Source organism: Ranitomeya variabilis, chromosome 1, assembly GCF_051348905.1.
Source record: "Ranitomeya variabilis isolate aRanVar5 chromosome 1, aRanVar5.hap1, whole genome shotgun sequence".
Lineage (NCBI taxonomy): Eukaryota > Metazoa > Chordata > Amphibia > Anura > Dendrobatidae > Ranitomeya > Ranitomeya variabilis.
The window spans coordinates 272,870,144-272,884,766 of NC_135232.1; the positions used below are offsets into that span (position 1 = coordinate 272,870,144).

General features: G+C 42.7%; 2 protein-coding genes across 8 annotated transcripts in view; one reads left to right on the forward strand and one right to left on the reverse strand.

Moving 5' to 3' along the window:
* PISD (phosphatidylserine decarboxylase) overlaps positions 1-12,937 on the forward strand; it is a 30,415-nt gene extending 17,478 nt beyond the window's left edge. For all 4 annotated transcript variants that reach the window (XM_077293992.1, XM_077294000.1, XM_077293982.1 and 1 more), the window contains 5 exons: positions 1,564-1,800; positions 8,590-8,722; positions 9,445-9,579; positions 10,005-10,165; positions 12,139-12,937. In XM_077293992.1, coding sequence (XP_077150107.1) covers positions 1,564-1,800; positions 8,590-8,722; positions 9,445-9,579; positions 10,005-10,165; positions 12,139-12,363 — 891 coding nt within the window. In that variant the 3' untranslated portion in view covers positions 12,364-12,937. The remainder of the gene's footprint in view (positions 1-1,563; positions 1,801-8,589; positions 8,723-9,444; positions 9,580-10,004; positions 10,166-12,138) is intronic.
* SFI1 (SFI1 centrin binding protein) overlaps positions 12,935-14,623 on the reverse strand; it is a 150,172-nt gene continuing 148,483 nt past the window's right edge. For all 4 annotated transcript variants that reach the window (XM_077293896.1, XM_077293887.1, XM_077293870.1 and 1 more), the window contains one exon: positions 12,935-13,076. In XM_077293896.1, coding sequence (XP_077150011.1) covers positions 12,948-13,076 — 129 coding nt within the window. In that variant the 3' untranslated portion in view covers positions 12,935-12,947. The remainder of the gene's footprint in view (positions 13,077-14,623) is intronic.

Consider the following 14,623-nt stretch of genomic DNA (forward strand, 5'->3'; position numbering starts at 1 on the left):
CTGGTCCTACATTCGTTTGGCCAATGATTGTTCCTAACAACCATTCCTTCCTATACACATGTATGCCCTGCCGAGTGTGCATGTGTAGTCAGTGGAGAGAGAGGAGTAAGCTGCTGTCAGACCATTGTGTAGCAGTTTCTCCCTTGAGAACAAAACAACCGAGTGTTAAAATCCAACTTGTCCGACATCCTCTGGAGGCTCTCATGTACTTTAATTGTCACTTAGATGATGAGACTGATTTTTATAACTTAAACGAAAGGCTTTTGTAAAAAAAAAATAAAAAATCACAATATACACTTTTTTTCCCCCACTGAAATGTCTTCCATTCTTTAGCTCGAGAAGTCTATGCAAAGTATGTATCACTTGTTCATGTGAAAGGTGCTCTAGCTAATGTAACGTTCTCAATTGCTCAAGTTAATACCTTACAATATGTAAGTGCACCATGAAACACTAAAATGTAATTGTTTGGTAGCCAATTAACCATGAAGCAGCTCTGTGTGAATTAACCCTGTCTTTTATTGCTCACATAAAGCTATGACCTCATGTACTGCTCCCGTGCATAATGTTGTGTATATGGTACTTTATTAACTGTATAGGCCCTGCTCACAGATTTAGTTGTTTTTTTTTCCCCTCAATTATAATTATAACAATGAATTTTCCTTAAATGTATGTATTAATATAATTAGTACACAAATTCAGAGTTATAGTCTGTTTAGTTTCTTGGAGATAAGGGTGTTTTGCCATTGTGTTTAGTAACCCCTCGGTGACCCCATCGGAGCATACATCCCTTCAAAACTAGTTTTCAGCGCCGACATTTTCAGCGCTGACAGAGCCATAGGCTATAAGGCTATATGTACACGATGCGGATTTGCTGCGGATCTGCAGCGGATTTTACCGCGCAGAAACACTGCAGATCCGCACTGTGATGTACAGTACAATGTTGGTTAATGGGAAAAAAAAAGATGTGCAGAAAAATGAGTGCGGAATTGCACCCCTCCATGTTAAAAATCCGCAGTGGCAAAATCCGCAGCAATTCTGCATAAAAACTGCACAAAATCCGCAGAAAAACCGCGGCTGCGGATTCTGCAAGGAGCTGTGGATTTTGTGCAGGAAATTCTGCACCTCTTTTCTTACGTGTGCACATAGCCTTAAAGTACCGACTCTCTGCCGTGCATCATTTTCAAGTGTAATACGCTTACTGAAGGTGGACACTCAGACTTAGACTGCATCTGATTGCCTCCTTGAAAACGATGCACGGCAAAGTGCACATTCGTTCTGATGGCACCATTATAGCCTATGGCCCTGTCGGCATCATGATATTTTTATTTTTTTTATTTTGGGGGTTGTCGGACATATCACCCGATGGGGCCACCGAGCTTGTACTAAACGCAATGTAAAAGCAACCTAAGGCTCCCTTTAGTCATTCAATAGACATAATGGATAACCACATGTCTCTGAAGCTCCCAACTGCACTGTGTATTGATTCATTAGAATTAATGCACTTTTAACCAATCCATAGCAGGCCTTCTGTTAATTCTAGTACATTTTATTTTCCTTCTACAGGTTGCCATCTACAAATCTGTGCCAACCAGGTTGCTCTCACGTGCTTGGGGTCGTCTGAATCAGGTGGAATTGCCAACATGGCTGAGGAAACCTGTTTACAGTCTGTATATATGGACTTTTGGTGTGAACATGAAAGAGGCGGCAGTGGAAGATTTGCACCATTACCGAAATCTCAGCGAATTCTTCCGTAGGAAACTAAAGCCACAGGCACGACCTGTATGTGACTCCCATAGTGTGGTATGTGGAAGATTATTTGCCATGCATAGAATACACTGATGATTGCAGAACATGACACTAGTATAGTCTAGTCCACCTAAATCGAGGACTAATGGTTTTCATGCGCTTAAGAGAACTGTTGATTTTCCTCCCCATCTACAAGCTAGGTTTCCCAGTGTTTTCTTTGTGGAGTGACAAATAAGCCAGTTGCACAGCTCTGCTGGGAACAAAGAATCCATTCGATGATATCTGAGATGTCCGATCTTCCAATTCCAGAAAAAGAAGGAACACGCAGTAGTTGACTGGTCCTACACAAATCGTGGGCTTTGGTTGACTTTCATTTAATCAGCGCTTTAAAAGGGCTGCAGCATTGTAGGAAAAATCCAAACTCATTTGGCGCTAATCAGAGATTGCTGATTTTGGAAAACTGACACTATAGTTTAAAGCAAAGTCACTCCTATATAATTTGTTTCCGGTCTTTAAGGGATTCTACAAGAAGTATATCAAGGTGGCTACTATCACTATATTTCAGGCTGCATCTTGTTATATGGATGAACCAAAGCCAATGCTTATGCCACAAGCTGCATTCCTTAAAGGGATTGTTCGGTCCAATTTAATAAGTCTGCAGTCACTCGTCACCACTTTTCAACCCGGGACCAGAAGGTTTGTGTGAGTTATACATATTCCCGGCCAGTGGGCGCAGGTGTGCTCCATACACTTGTATTGTTCGTTACCTCGGCTGTCTAGAGACGTGGCCGGCCAGTGGACGTGACCAACTAGAGGGCACAGCCTTGCTCCATACAAGTGTATGGTGAGCGAGGCTGCACCCACTGGCCTGGAGTATGTATAACTCGTACATGCCCTCCGATTTCCTGGGTTTGAAATCGGCGAATCCCTGCAGCGTGTGCACACTTGATTTAGACTGGACAACCCTTTTAATGCTGCAACCCATCTTTATGCTAGCCTAGGACAGGTTACAGCTTGAAATATGTGAAGCAGTTTATCATGGAGATTCCCTTTATTGGGAATGATTAGTTAGTGAAGGTGGTTGGCTTGGGCAGCAACTCCATTTTCTTTGGCCTTAGGTTGCTGACATACACGTTTGATCATTAGGATCCAGTGTATCACATACCTGATCTTTTGTTTTGCTGTGCAATGACACACAGCAGTGTCTCTCCCTACCCTGTTAAACAGGCATGCTCAAATATTTTTCTTCATTAACTGGCTTTATAAAGGCTGATGTGGGTGAAAGCCCTTGCTTTTTAACCCCTTAGTGACGGAGCCAAATTTTTGAAATCTGTCCAGTGTCACTTTACGTGGTAATAACTCTGGAACTCTTCAATAAATCTGTGATTTTGAGTGTTTTTTTTCGTGACACATACTTTATGATAAAGGAAAATTTAGGTCGATATGTTTTGTTTGTTTATAAAAAAAAAAAAATCAGAAATTTGAGAAATTTTAAAAAATTAGCAGTTTTCAAACTTTGGTTATCCCTTTAATCCAGATAGTCATACCACAGCAAAACATTAATAAATTACATTTCCCACATGTCGGCTTTTCATCAGCATCATCTGTAAAATGTTATTTGATTTTGTTAGCATTTTAGGAGGTTCAAAAATGTAGCAGTAATTTTTCTTTTTTTTTTTTTTTTTCAAGGAAATTTACAAAATGTATTTTTTTAGGGACCTATCTAGGTTTGAAGTGACTTTGCGGGTCCTATATATTGGAAAAAAACCCTAAAGTGATACCATTTTAAAAACTGCACCCCTCGACATATTGAAAACTGCTGTCTGGTAGTTTATTGACCATTCAGGTGATTTTCAGGAATTAATGTAAAGTGGCATGACACACATTTTCATTTCTATTATTACCACCTAAATGCCGCTAATTTCTGAACAGGTTACTGTAGCCGTCAGACTCTAAGGGTACTGTCACACAGTGCAATTACGATCGCTACGACGGTACGATTCGTGACGTTCTAGCGATATAGTTACGATATCGCAGTGTCTGACACGCAGCAGCGATCAGGGACCCTGCTGAGAATCGTACGTCGTAGCAGATCGTTTGAAACTTTCTTTCGTCGCTGGATCTCCCGCTGTCATCGCTGGATCGTTGTGTGTGACAGCGATCCAGCGATGCGTTCGCTGGTAACCAGGGTAAACATCGGGTTACTAAGCGCAGGGCCGCGCTTAGTAACCCGATGTTTACCGTGGTTACCAGCGTAAAAGTAAAAAAAACCAAACCGTACATACTCACCATCTGATGTCCGTCAGGTCCCTTGCAGTCTGCTTCCCGCTCTGTCTGTCTGCCGGCCGGAAAGTGAGAGCAGATCACAGCGGTGATCACCGCTGCGCTCTGCTCTCACTGTACGGCTGCACTCAGTCAGAGCAGGAAGCAGACTGCAAGGGACCTGACGGACCTCACATGGTGAGTATGTACGGTTTGTTTTTTTTAACTTTTACGCTGGTAACCACGGTAAACATCGGGTTACTAAGCGCGGCCCTGCGCTTAGTAACCCGATGTTTACCCTGGTTACCAGCGAACCTCGGCATCGCTCCAGCGCCGTGATTGCAAAGTGTGACCGCAGTCTACGACGCTGGAGCGATACTCATACGACGCTGCGACGTCACGGATCGTGCCGTCGTAGCGACGAAAATTGCACGGTGTGACAGTACCCTTAGGCCGCTATTTGGTCATGAATTGCCATCGCAAACATCAGGATCACACAATCATGATCTGCGGGCACTAACTGGGATAAAGAGGAAGACCCCACACTGTTAACCATTTATGTGATGCAGTCACTATTGACAGCAGCATCTAAGGGGTTAAACAGATTTGGACGGTGCCAAGACTGATCGTGGCTGATGCAGCAAGTTGTCAGCTATAGTGTATGGCCGACAGCTGCTGGATTGTCACCTGTATGGGGATGCAATTCTCTAATATCTCAGGTCAGTTAAAAGACATATTGGTGGTCATTAAGGGGTTAAAGGGAATCTGTCAGCAGGTTCTTGCTATATAATCCGAGAGCAGCATGATGTTAGAGTGTTATCAGATGATCACTACATGACTAGTTGTCTGGTGTAATGTAGTCCCGCTCTGCATAACCCCACCCATCACTAATTTGGCAGATTTGTGCTTGGTCCTCATGCACATGTCAGTGTTGTGTGCCAAAACAAGCACTAACAAAAGAAAATGCTCCAAGTGTGAATCAATGTAACAATCCCGTTGAAAAGATGATAGTGACGCTCACTCCAGGTGGTTGTGCTAACCATGCTCAACACTGGGCCAGATGTCATGCTGACTCCAACCTGACCGCAGGTTCACGATGCTCTGTGAGCTAAACAGTATGAAGGAAGAAGAGTGGTATCATCTGGGCATTGCAAGGAGGAGACTAGCTGGATCCAAGTAGATCAATTGCTTTATTTAACGATGCGTTTCAGGGACTGTCCATCCCCTCCATAAGGTACAATCTTGACAAGGACAGATCGTTCCTGAAACGCATACCTTATTTTTCCGTCCATAAGACGCACTTTTTTCCCTCCAAATTTGGGAGGAAAGTGTGGGTGCATCTTATGATCGGAATGTAGCATGTGGGGAGGGGGGCAGCGGCTAGTGGGATCGCACTGGGATCCCACCTTCAGGAGGCAGAAAAATATCCCTGCTGCCCGGAATCAGCTCTGGGGAAACCACATGGTCCCGATAATTAAAGTGCAGTGAATATTCATTAGCCGCTTCCCCGCCCACCTGTCAGCCTGAGCAGTGAGCAGCAAATGAATAGTCCTTCACTGAAACACACATGGTTTCCCCAGTGCTGGATTCCTGCAGCAGCTGTAGAGATCTGTGTCCGGTGGAGGAGAGGGCAGCAGCAGGGGCCAGGGGAGACAAGAGTGCCACATACCTACCTGGGCTGGATGCTGAGTGCTGGGCATAAGGACCTGTGTGATGTCATGAAGTGGGCGGGCTGGAGCATTACATGGCAGAGCCCTCCCTCTTCTGATGTCATCACAGGTCCTTCAGACACCTCGCTAGAATCTGCTGGCTTCCTCTTATGACCTGTGCTGTGGAGAGGCAACAAGAGGGAGAGCTCTGTGTGTGCAGTCATGGGATGCTCCAGCTTTTCACCTCACCACAGTGGCTGGCTGCCACAATTAAGAGGTTAGTCTTAACACACAATAAAGCACTCTGCCACTCCTTTGGTGAACTATAACTCCCAGCATGCCATATTATCTGCAGGACATGCTGGGAGTTATAGTTCTCCCATGGGATTTTAAAGCAGCACTCCAGTGGTTATTTTGCCGTGCTGGAGTGGTGCTTTCAATATAAGCCCTGTGCCCCCATTCTTATACTCACCCTCCAGCGTCTTCATATAGTACTTTACAGACACCACACTGGTCCCTCAGCACCATCTTCTACCCGCAGCTTCCAACATAATAACATACTATTATATGTGGTGTTATTATATATAATAGTATGTTATTTATGTTATTAAATATGTTACCACATTTTTTTCCCCTATTTTCCACCTCTAAAACCTGGGTGCGTCTTATAGTCCGGTGCGTCTTATAGTCTGAAAAATACGGTAGTACATTAACGCAGTTGATCTACTTGGAACCAGCTTGTCTTCCCCTTGCAGCACCAGGATGAGACTGCTCCCTTTTACTTACTTCAAAACCAGGAGTGTCTCAAACACAGAACAGAATTCAATTACAGTGTTCTTTTTTTTAAAAATAATGTAAGTTCCACTCCTGGTTTTGGCACAAAACATAGATGCAAAATACTGTGAATGATGCCTCATAATATTCAGAAAGTTGCTAGTCAGTGTGGATGGGGTTATACAGAGCTCAGCATTCAGAGAAAAGATCTGCAGCAGATAAGTGTCTTTATCAAACTGCACCAAGCAGACCAGTAAGGGACAGTGAGGGGGAAAAAAAAAAGTATTTAGTCCGCCACCAATTGTGCATGTTCTTCCGCTTAAAAAGATGAGAGGCCTGTAATTGACATCATAGGTAGACCACAACTCAAAATGAGAAAAAAAATTCAGAAAATCACCTTGTCCGAGTTGGCAACATTTATTTTGCAAATTATGGTGGAAAATAAGTATTTAGTCACTTAAAAACATGTAAGATTTCTGGCTCTCGCAGACCTGTAACTTCTTCTTTAAGAGGCTCCTCTGTCCTCCACTCATTATTTGTAGTAATAGCACCTGTTTGAACTTATCAGTATAAAAGACACCTGTTCATAACCTCAAACAGTCACACTCCAAACTCCACTATGGTGAAGACCAAAATTGTAGCCCTGCACCAGGCTGGGAAGATTGAATCTGCAATAGGCAAGCAGCTTGGTGTGATGAAATCAAATGTGGGAGCAATAATAAGAAAACGGAAGACATACAAGACCACTGATAATCTCCCTCGATCTGGGGTTCTACGCAAGATCTCACCCAGTGGGGACGAAATGATCACAATAACGGTGAGCAAAAATCCCAGAACCACACGGGGGGACCTAGTGAATGGTCTGCATAGAGCTGGGACTACGTAACTAAGGCTACCATCAGTAACACACTACGCCGCCAGGGGCTCTGATCCTGCTGTGCCATACGTGTCCCCCTGCTTAAACCAGTACGTCTGAAGTTTGCTAGAGAGCATTTGGATTATCCAAAAGAGTATTGGGAGAATACCATATGGTCTGATGAAACCAAAGTAGAACTGTTTGGTGGAAATAAAAACTCGTGTTTGGAGGAGACAGAATGCTGAGTTGCATCCAAAGAGCACCATACCTACTGTGGCGCATGGGGGGTGGCAACATCATGCTTTGGGTCTGTTTCTCTGCAAAGGGACCAGGACGACTGATCTGTGTACATGAAAGAATGAATGGGGCCATGTATCGTGAGATTTTGAGTGCAAACCTCCTTCCATCGGCAAGGGCATTGAAGATGAAACGTGGATGGGTCTTTCAGCATGATAATGATCCCAAACACACTGCCAGGGCAATGAAGTAGTGACTTCAAAAGCAGCATATGAAGGTCCTGGAGTGGCCTAGCTAGTCTCCAGATTTCAATCCCATAGAAAATCTTTGGAGGGAGTTGAAAGTCTGTTTTGCGAAGCGACAGGCCCAAAAACATTACTGCTCTAGAGATCTGCATGGAGGAATGGGCCAAAATACCACCAACAGTGTGTGCCAACCTTGTGAAGACTTACAGAAAACATTTGACCACTGTCAATGCCAACAAAGGATATATAACAAAATATTGAGATGAACTTTTGTTAATGACCAAACACTTACTTTCCACCATAATTTGCAAAATAAATCTTGCCAAATCAGACAAGGTGATTTTCTGGATTTGTTTTCTCATTTTGAGTCTCATAGTTGTGGTCTACCTATTATGTCAATTACATGCCTCTCTCATCTTTTTAAGTGTGAGAACTTGCATAATTAGTGACTGACTAAATACTTTTTTCCCCACTGTACATTACTGGAATCGGGGGCTTTGTCCTTACATCATACCTCGCTCACATGGGGAAAAAGCAAATACTTAGTGACAAATTCCCTATAACATTGGTATGGACAAATAAAGTTGATTACTAATATATATATATATTTGGTGCATTGGAGATGGCTACATGCAGCCTCTGTTTAGAATGCATGTTTATAGAGAGACAGCTTTAGAAGTGACAACTTAGTCTGACAGAGCGGCAAGGGCCTCTTTTGATGTCACTTTAATGGTACCAAAAAAAAAACCTTTTTTTTTTTTTTTTTTCTTGGTGAGGCACTTATGTAAAATGTATTTAAATCTTATTTGATCCTTTTCAGATCAGCCCATCTGATGGAAAAATTCTGCACTTTGGTCGAGTGAAAAACTGTGAAGTGGAGCAGGTTAAAGGGGTAACCTATTCATTGGAATCCTTTTTAGGACCCCAGACCTGGACTGAGAATCTATCCATGAGTAAGATCATCATGATCATTACCAAGAATAGTGGTTGGGAGCACTCCTCTGTCCAATGGCATTTTATTTATTTATAAAACGCTAAACATGTTCCGTATATACTTGTGTATAAGTCGACCCGAGTATAAGCTGAGGCACCTAATTTTGCCTCAAAAAACTGGGAAAACTTATTGACTTGAGTATAAGCAGGGTATGCATTGTCCCCTAATCCCTATTCTGGTATGCATGGCCCCTCATCCCCATCCTTGTCTTATTCCCATCCTTGTATGCATGGCTCCTTATTCCCATCCTTTGCCTCTTCCTTGTATGTATTGCCCCCATGAGAAAAGCATTAAAAAAAAATCTTACCTACAGTGCCAGCAGCTCCTGCTACCGTGTGATCATGTGTCTCCGCTCATTAAAGTAATGAATATTCACCTAGCAGTGGGCACAGGCTTTAGCTGCAGCTTCCTGTGACCCGCCGCTCCCCCTCCCCCACCGTAAACTGGGACAATGACTCGTGTATAAGACGAGGGGGGCATTTTCAGTACAAAAAAGTGCTGAACAACTCTGCTTATACACGAGTATATACGGTAATAACTTGCTTCATGCCATGTTATTTGCTAAATATTTAAACTAAATTGCAAAGGTCATAGTTGTAAATAGAAATGTGCTCATCTCGTATGAAAGATTTTTATTTTTGTTACTGGTAACAAATGTTAACTGGTAAATATTTCCTCTAGCATCATTCCAGGACCAGCTAGTAACGAAGGAAGGCAATGAGCTGTACCACTGTGTCATTTACCTGGCTCCTGGTGACTATCACTGCTTTCACTCACCAACAGACTGGAATGTGTATCACAGACGGCATTTCCCAGGTACCGTGCTCTTTCTAGGCCGTCTTATGACGTTTAGCAAAGTGTACATTTGAGACATGTAATGTTCCAACAAACTGCTGAATGACCCATTTTATATATTTTTCTGCACACCACACCGAGGTCTAAGATCTAGCGCCATAGTGAACCCACGGAGCATTTTACCATGTTTTGCTGTTCAGGTTTCATGCTGTGTGCCTAGCATCTAAATATGTTTAAAAATTGAAGACCTAAGTCCCTCAAACTGATATGGGGCCAAATCGTGGACAAATTTTTACTATTGAAAGTAGTATTTACTATTTTAGATCACGATCACAACAGTCATTAATGATTTCATGGTTTGAAAACCTAAAACAGACTACCTAAATTACATAATAATTTAGCTATTTCAGTAATGCGTTATGAGAACTAACTCATTGATTCCATAGGATCTCTCATGTCTGTGAACCCTGGAGTTGCTCGATGGATAAAAGAGTTGTTCTGCTACAATGAACGTGTTGTCCTCACAGGAGGATGGAAACATGGATTCTTCTCACTCACTGCCGTCGGTGCTACCAATGTTGGGTCTATACGCATATACTTTGACAGGGTAAGTGAATTCTGTTCACTAAAAATTCCATTTCTAACCAAAGTAGATTGATACATTTAAGAAACTAAAAGTGGGCACGGAGTATTTTCTCCAAGGTCCATCCTCAAAATTTCTTGGATGTATAATAGATACCAGAAAACCTCCCTATCTAAACCTATAGTGTTGCGATCAGCATCTGAGACTGACACAAATTTTGGTTTTCTTAAGTTTTCTGCTTCAGTGTCTTTAGATTTTGTAGTCAGATGTTTCTATGGTTCCAGAAGTACAATTATAAGCATTTAATACGTTCTTACACTTCGATTGACAAATGCAACAAGTTTATGCAAAGACTCCATATTTACAGTGTTGAACTTTATTTTTCAAGACTTCCATTTTGCCTACTAGCTGGATATCCTCTTCTGGGCCAAATCCTGAAAACAAAAATTTTAGTCTCAGCTTTTGGTCACTACTTATCACTTATAACTTACGGTACTTAGTTGTAGGCAGATAAAAAATTTTTTTGTAACATCTATTGTTTACTTTTTCCTCTTTTTTTTTTTTTTATAATCTACTCCTTGTGTTTATTAACGAATGTAAAGCTTTTTATTTTTATTTTGGGCAGATGTAGAGGAAAGATTTAATCTATACATTGGAATACAATTTGATAAATCAGTTTGGTATGAAATGTGTGAATTGATCTGATATCAGATAAGGAAAACAAGACTTAGTTGTATCCTAACGTGTCTAAAACAGACTTTAGACCGATATGACCCATTTCACTCTAAGGCTAAGGGTACTGTCACACAGTGCAATTTTGATCGCTACGACGGTACGATTCGTGACGTTCTAGCGATATCGTTACGATATCGCAGTGTCTGACACGCTACTGCGATCAGACATCACGCTGAGAATCGTACGTCGTAGCAGATCGTTTGGAACTTTCTTTCGTCGCTTGATCACCCGCTGACATCGCTGGATCGTTGTGTGTGACAGCGATCCAGCGATGTGTTCGCTCGTAACCAGGGTAAACATCGGGTAACTAAGCGCAGGGCCGCGCTTAGTAACCCGATGTTTACCCTGGTTACCATTGTAAACGTTAAAAAAACAAACAGTACATACTTACATTCCGGTGTCTGTCCTCCGGCGTCTCAGCTTCTCTGCACTGTGAGCGCCTGCCGGCCGGAAAGCGAGCACAGCGGTGACGCGGTGACGTCACCGCTCTGCTTTCCGGCTATGGTGCTTACACAGTGGAGAGAAGCTGAGACGCCGGGGACAGACACCGGAATGTAAGTATGTACTGTTTGTTTTTTTAACGTTTACGATGGTAACCAGGGTAAACATCGGGTTACTAAGCGCGGCCCTGCGCTTAGTTACCCGATGTTTACCCTGGTTACCCGGGGACTTCGGCATCGCTCCAGCGCCGTGATTGCAAAGTGTGACCGCAGTCTACGACGCTGGGACGCCACGGATCGTGCCGTCGTAGCGACAAAAATTGCACTGTGTGACAGTACTCTAAGGTTACATTAGCGTTTGGGGGTTTTGCGGAGAGCTGGGTCCTCCACTAAGCCCCACCTACTTCTGCATGCGTCTTGCTTACCTGTCTTTAACATTGGGTGTGCAGAAAATGTGGATGTATGCGAATGCGTCGTTTTGACGTGCCCGCTGACCGCACGGGAACGCAGCCCTCTGCAAAGCCCCCGAACGCTAATGCCTAACATTGGTTTTAGTTTGCTGTGCATTTAGCTAGCCAAACACTAATTATTTCTGATAGATGTTTGAACACTGCAGCTCAACTTTTCATTAAATATTTGCGATCAGTCTGCATCTTGCTGTTAGTTTGTGCCTTTGTGTCAAACCAACAGCAGAACTTGGTCTAAATTAGCCTTTTCAGTCTCAAAAAATCTCTAGTGTATGGCCACTTAGACACTGTAACAACTGTGGGTTCTGTACGAATATCATTAAAACATAAATTGACTTTTTTTCCTTGACATTAGGATTTACAGACTAACAGCCCACGATACAGCAAAGGATCTCATAATGATATGAGTTATGTAACGAACAATAACCAGGACGGTATTGCAATGAGAAAAGGAGAACAGCTAGGAGAATTCAACCTTGGATCTACCATCGTTCTCATTTTTGAAGCACCAAAGGATTTTAGATTTAACCTGAAGGCTGGACAGAAAATCCACTTTGGAGAGGCAGTGGGCTCTCTATAGGAAGATGGGCTGTTTTGCTTCCTGAGGAAAGGCCAGAGGCTGTTCAAATGTGCTGGTGACAGAGGCTCACCTCCAGGTTTCTCAGCAAATTGGAATCGTTCGCACGTGTCAGCCCGATGGTAGTCATTAAGATTCAGACCATCCGCTATGGCTACTGCCTCCCACACCATACTATTCCTACTCACTTCACACTTATTTTCCCACTCCTTCCCCATGTCCATGTGTGGTTTCATGGAACTGAGCTGGAGAAATTATCACCCAACAATGAGGAATTTAATTGGTGGTAGCATAAATCATGTTTTCCTGAATGAAACCCCAGTTTATACACTGCTGCCCTCAGGGAAGCGCTAACATGTACGGGCAGGTCTAGCTTCCCCGTGAGAGGATGGTACCTGGTGGAATGGTGTAGGGTAATCGTGAGTGCTGGCCCTTTGGTTGGTCAGTGAAGGAGTGTCAGTTCTGCCAAAGGGAGCTGTAGCTTATTACTTTTATATTTCTAAACAAAGGGGATGATCTTGCTAATACATTAACTCATTTAATAGCATACATTTTGAAATAAAACCGTTGAAAATAATGTGACTTATTCATTTATTCATATCTTCAGGAGATAAATCCATGGATGCAGCAATCTCCTGAATACGACCGACATAGGTTTGAACGTTCACTTTCTCCACACTAAGCTTCTGTTCACGCTTTTTTATCTGTTCTTCCAGCTGTAAAAGAGTTTCATATTCACAATGGTTAAAAATTAATAGAAAATTGAATTTAATCTTGTTGATGTGTTTGATCCTTGACTTAGATTAAAAACAGACATGTATTTCAATTTGTTTTGAGGTCTACCCTTGTGACCATTAAATACAAGCACCAAATCAACAAAATATTGCTGTTAAAGGGAACCTGTCACTCCCAAAATCGAAGGTGAGCTAAGCCCACCAGTATCAGGGGCTTATCTACAGCATTCTGTAATGCTGTAGATAAGCCCCCGATGTAACCTGAAAGATGAGAAAAAGAGGTTAGATTATACTCACCCAGGGGCGGTCCCGGTCCGGTTCTGGTCCGATGGGTGTTGCGGTCCGGGACCTCCCATCTTCTTACGATGACATCCTCTTCTTGTATTCACGCTGCTGCTCCAGCATACTTTGTCTGTCCTGTTGAGGGCAGAGCAAAGTACTGCAGTGCGCAGGTGCTGGGCCTCTCTGACCTTTCCTGGCACCTGCGCACTGCAGTACTTTGCTCTGCCCTCAACAGGGCAAACAAAGTACGCCTGTGCTGGAGCGGCAGCGTGAGTACAAGAAGAGGATGTCATCATAAGAATGCGGGAGGCCCCGAACTGCAACGCCCATCGGACTAGAACCGGACCGGGACCACCCCTGGGTGAGTATATTCTAACCTCTTTTTCTCATCTTTCAGGATACATTGGGGGCTTATCTACAGCATTACAGAATGCTGTAGCTAAGCCGCTGATGCTGGTGGGCTTAGCTCACCTTCGATTTTGGGGGTGACAAGTTTCCTTTAAACAGATGCTGTCAGCAGGATTTCACACCTGTATATGTACATGTAGTTCTTCCAAAGACAAGTCCAGCAATACCTTTACATGGCCAATCAGTTCCTCCATTACTTAGAAATCCGTGTTTAAATTGATATGCAAAGAGGCTCAAGAACTGTCATTTAAGGCTATGTGCACACGTCAGGATTTTCTGCAGAATTTTCCTGAACAAAACCGGACTTTTTCTGCAGGAAATCCGCATGCGTGTTTTTTCCGCGTTTTTACTGCATTTTTTTTCCGCAGCTTTCCCAATGCAATAAATAGCGGTAAAAATGCGAAAAATCCGCAAAATTAATGAACATGCTGCGGTTTTTAACCCCGATGCGTTTTTTCGTGGAAAAAAAAAAGCAACATACAGGTCCTTCTCAAAAAATTAGCATATAGTGTTAAATTTCATTATTTACCATAATGTAATGATTACAATTAAACTTTCATATATTATAGATTCATTATCCACCAACTGAAATTTGTCAGGTCTTTTATTGTTTTAATACTGATGATTTTGGCCTACAACTCCTGATAACCCAAAAAACCTGTCTCAATAAATTAGCATATTTCAACCGTCCAATCAAATAAAAGTGTTTTTTAATAACAAACAAAAAAACCATCAAATAATAATGTTCAGTTATGCACTCAATACTTGGTCGGGAATCCTTTGGCAGAAATGACTGCTTCAATGCGGCGTGGCATGGAGGCAATCAGCCTGTGACACTG